Genomic DNA, 11,280 nt, shown 5'->3' on the forward strand with positions numbered 1-11,280 from the left:
TTCTTTAAAATAATAAAATAATATTTTTTTATTTATAATATTTTTAATTTTATTTTTACTCTTTTCTTTTCTTTTTCACCTATGCACTTATTGACGTCGACTCTTCCTGTATTTTTTTTGTTTTATCTTCAAATCGTCTCAATTTATTATTTATTACGTCACTTCAGACTATTAAGAAAAGAAGGAGGAGAAGAATTTTTTTTAAAAAAGGATTATAGGTAAGAAGTAAAAAAAAAATATTAGAATTGAGTTATAAAGTAAGGGCATATATATTTATTTATAAAGGAATAACTTAAGAATATTATCAATTATTAACATAAATTTATAAATAATCAAAAAGGGGTAGTAAATAATAATCCTTTTTTAATATTTTGTTTTCTGTCATCATCTCAAATTAGTTGTTGGCTTTCACACTTTACACGCCAAAAGATACCTGACACAGGTAACCACTTTTGTCCACAAAAAGCTGCTCATATATTGTTGGTTTGGTTTTATTGATGCATCCGAAAATTTATAATGTTTTGATAAATGATAAATATTATAAGGCAAATTATAATTTCTAATGAAATTAGAAATTCCAAACAGATGAAATCTTCTGATCACAATCGTTGTTTCAAAGATCATGACAGATCCCAATCAATTCCAAGCTTGATGGCTAATATCTAACTCCAATATCTTCCATGGCAACAAGATTTGTGTGTATCTCACCACTGGCAATTTTACAAAGCAAGAAGGCTCATAGAAAGAACTTGTTGCTGTTAAGTAGTTTCTTCCCAAACATTTTCTAACAAGAAAAACAACCTTTAAATAAATAAATCACAAGGTCAACACTGTTCCATTGTAACTAGTTTAGTGACACAAGATAATAGTTCCTTGAGAATAGGATCATAAAGAGTTACAATCTGATAAATGAGAGTTCTGCAACTACAAAAAGTTGTCGAAAGCCAAAATGAGTATCCAGTTACAAGTCTATCACACGAGAAAGCTTCTGGATTCGATTCAATAGGAAGTCCCCTTGCTTGATAGTTGCCTGATAAAGTGCATTTTTGGCATCAGATCGGTTGGTCTCCAAGATACCAGCAACCTTGTCGATCTTGCAATGAAGCTTCCCAATTGCTATGAAGCGAGATAGTTCCCTAAAGATATGTAACTAGTTAAGACATTATTGTTCCGTCAACTTAAAAGAGAGAGAAATTACGTCATAGGCACCAAAAGAAAAAGGTGTCAGAAATTTATGTATAGATGTACATGCTTCTTCCGTAACAACAACTTGTAATATCAGTAAAGTCAATGTTTCCCTAAATTAGATAATATGTTCCTTATAGATACTTACGACGTTATAATGTATTTAGGAATTTAAAATTTTCAGGACCTACAAAACATTGACCACTAACGATTCAGTTAAAGTACTTACTGATCAATGAAACCAATAGATACTCCAAAAGCTGCCGCCATTGCTTCCATAGTCACACTCTTGTAGGATTCAAGGAACTGGGAATAAACTACTGTGCTAACTTCCCTCACGTAGAACCGGAAATGAGGTTGTAGATATCGATCCAACTTTATCTGCTCAGTCAGTCCAGCTGAGAAGCAAGACCAGTAAAGACCACAATCAAACAAGTTATATTTGACCAAAACAAGGCAATTTCGATAGAAATATTAATGAACATGTAAGTTGAAAGTAACTATGATGATAAACCATAGTAAATATATTAAGTATAACCATTATGGTTAGTCAACCTTGTCAAGTGAAGCTATTTAATAGCTAAATGATACTGCAAAAGATAGGATTTGACACAATCATGTCAAAAGGCTGCATATATTAGATTCTAAAGCTAAGCAGTTAACAGGTATAAAGGTATGAACTGTGAAGTAAATTACTGCAGAAAGAATAAGAGGGTGGATGAGTAACAAAACTTGGAAGAGACATGATAGAAACATGAGAAAATATCATTTTAGGAACTCAAATAACACACAACCATTTAACATCAATCAATCTAAAGATTAATGCTACGACATGAACTTGGGCAAGAACTGTTACACACTTATGTTATGACACTAAGATAACTAGCACAATTATCATGCAAATAAAAAAAGGGAACAAACAAATAGGATCTTTTATTGTTGCATAGGATGGACATGTTTTAAAAAGTTTTGTCTGCTTACAAAATGCAGAGAAAAATGACTTGAAGTGGCAGCCATAGAGGGAGTTAAGAAATTCAGATAGATGTGGTATCTTGCCAATCACTGTAAGGATTTCAGGTGCATCCATAACCTGCCATATAATTCATCAAAATATAAGCCGGTTGAAAAAACACAAAAAACAAAAAACAGAGACTCGTCTTATTTATTGGAATACCTTTTGTTTAAGTGAGACTCTGTCCAACGATATAATGCTTGTAAGGACGGTATAGAAAATGAAGGTATCATAAGAGAATATCTCATCAGTTGTGAAGGTCGATATTGAGTCCAAAAACAAACTGGCTGCTTTCTTAAAGTTCCTGGTAGACATGCAATATAAGCCTTCGTATACTTTCAACCTATTCTTTCTCTCCCAATCACCACCACCTTCAAATAAGCTGCCATGATCATGCCAAGATGAAATAGATTCAGCACAAGCCTTATCAGAAAGTGCATAATGGATTTACTCTTTAACACCAGAAATCAAGAACTTACTTCTTAGCCTTGTCAATTGATTTAGAAATGAGATCAAAATCCATGTAAAAGAAGCCAAGTTGTAAGGTATAGAAGACCAGGTCCATCTTTTGACCAGCAGCAACAGTTTTTTCCTCAGTTGTTTTGAGCTGCTCCAATGCCTTTTCCTGTAAATGGAAAAATGAAATATCATGAGTATAAATGTAACACTTAATATCACAGTGAACCTCAGAAATTTGAAGCCCTGAATACCTTGTCACCAATCCGAATGAAGAACAAGGACTTTGCTAAATGAGCTTCACGTACTTCACTTTCTCCTAGGTTTTCTTCAGCATCGGCAATCCTATTTTGTATCAAAAGTGAAATCTTATTTTTTATGTTACATCATAATTGATAATTTCGTATGACCAAATTATACTATAAGATTATTGCATATTGCCAAGATTCCGCACACCATACGGTGGAGTTAGAAAAGGACAATGATTTCTTTAAAATTCACAGTGAAACCACTCTTATATTCATTATTTATTTTCTCCTTTAAACAAATTCAAAGGATAAAACAAGACCGGAAGTAGTTAGAGGTGATACTAAATTTCTTCAAAGCAAGAGATACTATCAGATATATGACAACATTATTTTACATATTAGAGATGTTGTCCCAAATCCCGATTATCATATGAACAATCCTACGTATCAAGACTTAGTGCCCAGATTAAGGCATGAGTCACGGACATAGAGCATACAACCAGAGGACAAAGGGGGTGGGGTCAGGGGCAATGTGCTAGTCTGTGACTCATGCTTTACTAGGTTATGCTTAATAACGAGGTTGTCAATAGAGAAAATTTTAGACAGGTATCCTCAAGAGCTGAACGCCATCCAGTAAGGTGAATAAGACACACAAACTTGAAGCAAACATAAAATACTTATGTAAGATCCATAACCAATTGTACATATTAGATACAAGGTCGGATATCAGGCTTTACCATATGGTACTTCTTGTTAAATCCGAAGCAGACTCAAGCTATTCAGAGCCATCGAAATAATGTAATCATCATTGAAAAATATTTAGATATTCTTCATATAAATTAAGTTTTGGCCAAATATAAATCCAAGTATATATTTAGGGTTAGAATTTAACTAGGTCCAAAATCAAATCTAAATCCAATAAGGTTTCTATGTGGGATTTATTTCCGGTCAAGAAGCTTAGTGACACAAATTTCACGAGGTGATTTATGCTAATTGGTTCATATTATTGAGCAACAATAAACAAATTATTGAAAAAAATTTGTGTGAAGATGAGAATGTTAAGATGGATGTCTAGTATCATAACAAAGGAATAAAAATTATTGCATATGTGAAACATGAGCATCACACATTAATCTAAATAAAGGAATCATTTGATATAATTTGAACATGACCAACGGAAACTTGAAAATGCAAAGGCAAGGCAAGGAGACTCAATCTCAATTACAAATACATAGGAATCTCTGGATCTCTTTCCATCTTTAGATAATCTAAAACTTAAAACCAGATGACATATTGAATCACTTACAGTTGACCCTATCCATCTAGAAGTCAAATTCTCGCTTGTATATCAGAACCAATGAAATTACGAAATAGGAACTCAATAATTGCAAAATTCACTTACAGTTGACCCTATCCATCTAGAAGTCAAATTCTCGCTTGTATATCAGAACCAATGAAATTACGAAATAGGAACTCAATAATTGCAAAATTCATCTTCTGCCAAAACCCAATCTCAATAGTAATATCACTGTGCAATGCCCCAGGTCAATTGTTGAGAACAAGGGTATAAATGCTAGTCCATACTGTATTATATATTGGCCGATCAACAAACCAGGATGTTACATCAGTCTGGCGGGCACAATTAAATCCATGGTTGACAACTTATGTATGGCTAGTATCTGTGATATATTCTAACACCAATGGTTAAAGCCAACCATAGAGAGCATCTTTGACATAAAGGATCTGATCTCCATAAAAGAGAACAAAAGAAAAAACAAAAAAAGGCTACTTAGATACTTGACCAGATCTACATCAAGAAAATCAAAAAATTATTGTAAAATAAGGATAATGCACTGTTAACTCGTAAATGTAAATTAAGTGTCTACAAAAAAAATCAGCACAAATCTTGTCATGAGTAGGAACATATAAATGAACATACCTCATGGAGAAAAAATAAAAGAACAGACAATATTGCATATTAAGGAGCAATCATTATTTAGTTTCACCGAGTTATTAATCTCTCTCTGTCTCCCTATCCCTCTATGTTTATACGTTTTCTGTGTCATATTCAAACAACATCAATAGGAAACAGAAACAAACAAAAACAAGAACTAAAACAACGGATCTCACTTGTCATCGAGCGTCTTAAGCTCGTCCTCGATCCTCTTTCTCATGCGATCAAGAACCGCAGTGTCCATCTCCAGCACCGAGGCGACAGCGAGGGACTCGTATAGGGAGGCCATGTCTATCGAACAAGCATGCAATAACATCAGGACCGCGAATGGAAGGAAGAGAGAAAGGGCACAAATGGTGGATGTCGTCGTCATCGTTACCACGGGTCTTGACGGCATCGAGAACCTCATCACGGAGGCGGACCTTCTCGATGTCGTCGACGTCGGGGTGGGTGAGGAGGAAGAGCTTGTGGGCGAGGGCGATATGCTGTTGCTGAGTGCCGTCTTGCGCTTCCATTGCTCACGCACGCTGTCTTCTTTTCCTGCGTCGCTTCGTTTCCGCTTCGGTTTTATAGGGTTTCCGCCCTGGCTTAACGGGCGCGGCTCGTTTGTCCACGAAGCCCTGAATCCGAACTCGGAGCCTAACTGACCCGAATCCGAATCAACGATCGGGGTTTGGGTTTGGGTTTGGGTGGGCTCAACCTCGGTTCGGTTTTCCTATTAAGAATAAAATAATTCCAACGGGTGAAAATTAACCTAAAAGACTTAGTACTCTTACGTAGGTTTTATTTACCAACTCAAAATATCTTGTATTATATCTAACCATTTAATCTGAATTTAGTCCTATCCAAAATAGAAGATCGTTGAATATTTGAAGAAGAAATTTATTTGAAGGCGAAAAATATCTATACCTCATATTCTTTTATCCCATAATCATATCATTTATCTCTTTTCATTGTGTTTTGATGTGAGGACTTTCAATACGTTTCAAGATCTTAATTATTATCAATTTTTATATTTAAAAATAATTAAATTATATATTAGTTGTTTTATTTTTATAGATATAGTATATATATAGACGAGACGTTTTGGGATGCATCAAATGCTTTAATTATTTTCTTATCATAAGTAGATGCATTGAAAGAAGACGATGTATTAATCACTTGGTATATATTTTTATTTTTGATAGATACATCATGCACAAACAATATGTTGGGAGAAGTAATATATACTTGGATTATCTTTTTAAACCAAGAAAAGGTATTATGCATAAATTGAATATTTTTTATTGCATCAAGTGTTTTCGATACTTTTTTATTGCATAAATTGAATAAGACACCTTAGGTTGAATGGAGCACTTTAATTTTTTTCTATATTGGGCATAAATGAACACACTTTAAATGTCACCGGCCCAATAAAATATTATATACATTTATATTGTATCTTTTAATACAAGTGATAAATGGGTCGCATTGGGCTATATGGACCTAACCCGAGTTGGTAAGGCTAAATTAACTCAACCCGAGCCGATCGAGCAAATTGACTTGACCCATGGTCGGGCTAAATCGACTGAACTTGAGCTGGTCGATCATATTTGACCTAATCTAGGTTGGAGGGTCAAAACTGACCCGACCGAGTTGATCGGGCAAATTGATCCAACTTAGGTTGGTTGGTTTAGTCAAATTGACCCAAGCAAAATTACTTGACTAGGGCAGAAGAAAACCCTTTTATACAATTGTATCTTAATATTAAACACATGTAGTTAATTAGGACAACAGTAAAAGCCCAGACTTCCGAAATGGAAATGGTGTCTTTGGTTAAGACTCTTTAAACGAAGGAGATATTACTAATGAGTATGTATGCTTGTGTTGATAACTCATGTAACATAAAAAAAGAGGCTTGGCATGATGGTAAATAGATTTATACAAAATAAAAAAAAAATAAAAGATTGAGCTTAAAAGGGTGTAAAGATAATTTTATTTTAATAAAAGGACATTTATTATCTTTAGGATGTAACTTCTTTGACTTGCTGCTTTGTAAATCACTTTGATACAAATATTCTTCTTTTCCGATGCAGATGTGCACATCACTGAGAAGAAAATTGTCATCAGGGATGAAAGAATGAGAAGGAGAATCTGAAGAAAGAGCAAATGCGGCAGAAGACAGAGACTATACCCACAACTGCTCCATTGATTAAAGGACATTTTTTGACATTCCGAGATGCATGTACAGAAACAGGAAACTAAGGCGATGTTACGAGAGGAAAGACACTATCTCCGTGACGACAAGTTCATTGAACACTGATGTCAACGACCTTGCTTGAAGGTGAAGCCTTTGGAATTGTCACATAGAGCACCCCATCCTTCACCTCTGCCTTGATCTTTTCCAGGTCGATGGTATCGGGCAATGCGATCCTACTGTTATATCGACCATAGCTCTTGGCAGACCATTCTTCTTCCTCCCCTTCTTTTATTTCCTTGGGCAGTTTCTCTGCCTTGATGACCAGCATTCTTTCCTCCACCCACACCTTGACATCATTCTTGGTCATGCCGGGCATGTCGAACCTCATCTTGTACACACCTTCCCCCTCTTTGATCTCCCATGGAGTCCTTCCCCTCCTATAACCGCCCCCAAATTCCTCACCACCCACGGAAGGTGATGATGTGACACTGTAACCAAGGGGATCATCCATGATTCTCTCCATTGTCTCCATCATTTGCTGTACTGTTCTCGCGGTAGGAAATCGGTCCCACAGTCCTGAAATTTACATACGTCAACAGCCAATACCAATTCCCTTCACAATGTATAACTAATCCAATCAAGAATTGTCAGAATGTAAAGGAACAAAGACCAGCTGGTAGAATGAAAAGAAAAGAAATCAATAGTTTAAAGCTCATACACAATGAGTCCTTTCCCAAGGAATTTACTAGAAATTGATGGTGTTAAAGCTCATAAACATAGTGTTAAAGAAATCAATAAAATTCTACATTTACTAGTTACACAATTAAAATCATTTATCATATGCCTCTCTTACCCAATCTCTAACAAAGAATATGTATGCATTCTGAGCTTCCACCATACATACCCAATTCGAATCATTTATCCGATAGAAGATTTTTCATTTTCTTGTCAGCATGCATTATGAGTTCTTCATTTGAGCTTCCACCATGCATACCCAATTCAAATGATTTATCAGATAGAACTTCAATTTTTTTCATTTTCAAGTGAGTCTGCGATGGATGACGAGTCTTCAGATCTTAATTGTCTGCTTCAATCAGTTTTTTTTTTTTCTCCCACTTGTATGGTGAATTTGAGAGTGATGGCATATCCAATTTCTCTTCCAAGATAATTGCTACTTTTTCTCCAAGACACAATAGACAGAGCAGAAACGCATGGAATAGATGCTGAAAGACCAACATAAACATCAAAGGAATCTTACCGAGAGGCGCAGAGGGAGCCACACCCCTCCTCGGCGCATGACGCTGCGGCTCCTGCTGTTGTCGCACCTTACCGGCTCTCTGGAGGTGGTCAAGGCTGTCTCTGCCGTCGGGGACCATGGCCTTGACGGCGAGATTGCGCGGAGCTCCAAGAGGGGATTGTCGGACCCCATGGAGGGCCAAGAAGCGATGACCAAGAGTGCTGCTGCCTCTTCCACGGGAGGAAAGAGGAAGAAGTGAGACGGAGTTCGGGTTCGAGATCGTCGACGGCATCTTATCTGATCTCCGCTGCTACGGCAGGCCTCCCGCTGATCTCAAAGAAGTGATGGCCGAGAGAGGGGCGACCGGTGATTATTTATAGCAGATGCGTGGGGGAGGAGACGAAGCCGAGCCGGCCATCTCTTCGCGTGGAGGGTTCGGGATCGCTTCCAGAATTTTCTGGGACACAACAGCGCTTACCAGAACGTGTTCTGGAAACTCCACTGCCTTATGGGCTTTATGGGCCCTCCAAGCCCGTAACAACAAGAATTACATTAATGGGCGCCGCATCGGTTGACCAGATTCCAAGTCAAAACTTGAGTGTCTTTCAAATATTCCAAAGGAACCAAAAACTTATTGCAATGACTGCAAAAAATTAATCCTTAAAAGTCTTACCCATAGAAAGCAATGAATCTTTATAAGTAAAATTAAAACCGATATGTTGATGCGACAAAACTCATAACTTGATTGAAACATACATTTTGTGAAGATATAATGCATAGAATCCATAAAAAGCCCATAGCAATGGCGCACAGCTTCGAATAAACGTAGGGAGTCAATGTCAAACTTTCACAAAAAGAAAAAAACTTTAATCCTTGGAGTAATCTTGAATTACTAAATCACTTTCCAACTGGACAAAGCCTCCACCTTAATCATTTTCGATGCTTTTGCTTTAACTATTAGTATGGGGTTACGATTAATGAATCTCAATGATTCTTCCCCTCGTAAGAGGTCCAAAGATCATAAAAATCTTATTCTGATTCTAGCAACCACCACATTTTATATTAGAGACCTTCTTAAATGTTCACAAATCAAGTACTCAAATATAAAATATTAACCCAAGGGCCCTCCCATAAGGATATCATCTTCCTCTGATTACTTAAAACCTTTCGGAAGTCATTCCTAATGTTAAACAAGAGGTTTTGTATACTCCTAAAAGTCCATGTAGGTCTTTTGAATTCCTTTTCTAACCTGCGGGTGTAAGTTACCATATTCAATCTCAAAGGACCATAACCTAAAGAAGATTATCATTATTAAGAAAAGAAAGAAAAATATGTTTAATAGTAATAGATTTTTTAATTATGATAAAATCACATATTCCCAAACCCTCTTCCTTGGCTGAACATATGGTATCCAAATTTATCAAATACATTATTTTATTATATTAAGATTCACTCAAAAAAAAATTTTAGAGATTTAAAAAAGTCTATTGAGAAGTTTACCCACGACCAGCAATTCATTAATATATAAGTTAAAATAAAATTGTTGACAACATTGATCATGACTGAACAAAGCATGTGACACTTTGATATCACCTTCACTGTCAATGCATTAACATGACTTGCCATCTCATGCATTACGTGAATATCCTTCTTGCATGCCTCAAACTTGCTATAAATTACCACATCTAAGCAATCTTGATGTGCTCTTCATGACTAACGCTTCTCTCTAAGCTTGAATCACTATAATCAGACAAAATATGTAACGATTAGCATGACTTGTCATTTAACGTATTACGTGAATATCCTTCTCGCATGCCTTCAACTTATTGTAAATGCCTCTATTTATGCTTGATGCATCTAATGCATCTTCCCATGATGAGCTCAATGTTGTATTTGAGGTGAACACATCTCTTGATGCTCGACATGACTTTCATGACTATCACCTCTCTCCTCACTCTACTTGCCCAAATCAAACAAAGTGTGTCATGCACATGATGTAGCATTCTTGGTTAACATATCTTCTTATATATTTTTAACTAAGTTAAGCATTTGACACGCTAGACATCGCCTTTGTGGCCAACGTGCCTCCTTGAGCTTGAAGCATCATAATCAAATAGAGTATATGATGAGCCCCACGTAATCTTCACAACCCACAGGTTTACTATCAGTGCTCAATGTGCTATAACTAGGAAAAGCGCTTAACACAACCTTCACAACCAACAGGTCTCCTTGTACCCGATGTATCCTAATCAGGCAAAACATGTGATGTGCTCGATATTACTAATGCATCTCTCTATGGTCGATACATGTGATGCAACCTTCATGGCTAATGTATCTCCCCACACTCGACACATCTAACTCAACAAAGTGTGTAATGCACCAAACATAGTTTTTCGAGGTTAATATGTCTAAATATACTCGACATGCTCTAACCGAGCAAAGTGTGGAACATGCCAATACAACATTAGCAAATAGTGTCTTCCTACGCTTGATGTATCTTTAGTCAAACAAAATGTGCAATGTGCCTAATATAGGTTTTATGACTAACATGTATCACATTCTCAATATGTCATAAAGGGGCAAAACACACAAAGGGACCTTTACTGTCAACCAATCTCTTGCACTCCATGTGCCCAATGTGTCCTGAAATGCATGCGATGTGTTTGATGTAGCCTTTGCGGCCATCACCTCTCAATGCTGCTCGACTTACCTTAATCGAGCAAAATACGTGGTATGTTCATTCATGGCTAATTTGTCTCATAATGCTTGTCATTCTCAACTGAGTAGAGCATATGACATGCCCGATACAGCCTTCACATATGTGTCTCCCCATGCTTGAGGTGACCTTCATGGTTAGCATTTCTCACTCGTAATCGGATAAAGTGTTTGAACAAATAATATAACCTTTATGGCCAATGCATCTCCCCATGCTTGATGTGTTATAATTATGCAATGTGTATGATGTCATTAACATGATGTTTAAGGGCAATATATCTTTCTGCTCTCGAT

General features: G+C 36.4%; 2 protein-coding genes across 2 annotated transcripts; both read right to left on the minus strand.

Moving 5' to 3' along the window:
* Positions 1–838: 838 nt before the first annotated feature.
* Positions 839–5,554, minus strand: LOC135651661 (26S proteasome non-ATPase regulatory subunit 6-like). The gene is made up of 8 exons (XM_065171930.1): positions 5,235–5,554; positions 5,032–5,146; positions 2,908–2,998; positions 2,677–2,822; positions 2,360–2,579; positions 2,167–2,275; positions 1,415–1,583; positions 839–1,136 (listed from the first exon to the last, which is right to left on the minus strand). Exons 1-8 carry the CDS (start codon positions 5,368–5,370, stop codon positions 962–964), a joined length of 1,161 nt encoding a protein of 386 aa, XP_065028002.1. The 5' UTR covers positions 5,371–5,554; the 3' UTR covers positions 839–961.
* A 1,471-nt stretch (positions 5,555–7,025) lies between these two features.
* On the minus strand, positions 7,026–8,742 carry LOC135651663 (small heat shock protein, chloroplastic-like). The gene is made up of 2 exons (XM_065171932.1): positions 8,293–8,742; positions 7,026–7,610 (listed from the first exon to the last, which is right to left on the minus strand). The coding sequence occupies exons 1-2, from the start codon at positions 8,561–8,563 to the stop codon at positions 7,144–7,146; spliced, it is 738 nt and encodes a 245-aa protein (XP_065028004.1). The 5' UTR covers positions 8,564–8,742; the 3' UTR covers positions 7,026–7,143.
* Between the last annotated feature and the right edge of the window lie 2,538 nt (positions 8,743–11,280).

This window comes from Musa acuminata, chromosome BXJ3-10 (assembly GCF_036884655.1).
Source record: "Musa acuminata AAA Group cultivar baxijiao chromosome BXJ3-10, Cavendish_Baxijiao_AAA, whole genome shotgun sequence".
In the NCBI taxonomy this organism is placed as follows: domain Eukaryota; kingdom Viridiplantae; phylum Streptophyta; class Magnoliopsida; order Zingiberales; family Musaceae; genus Musa; species Musa acuminata.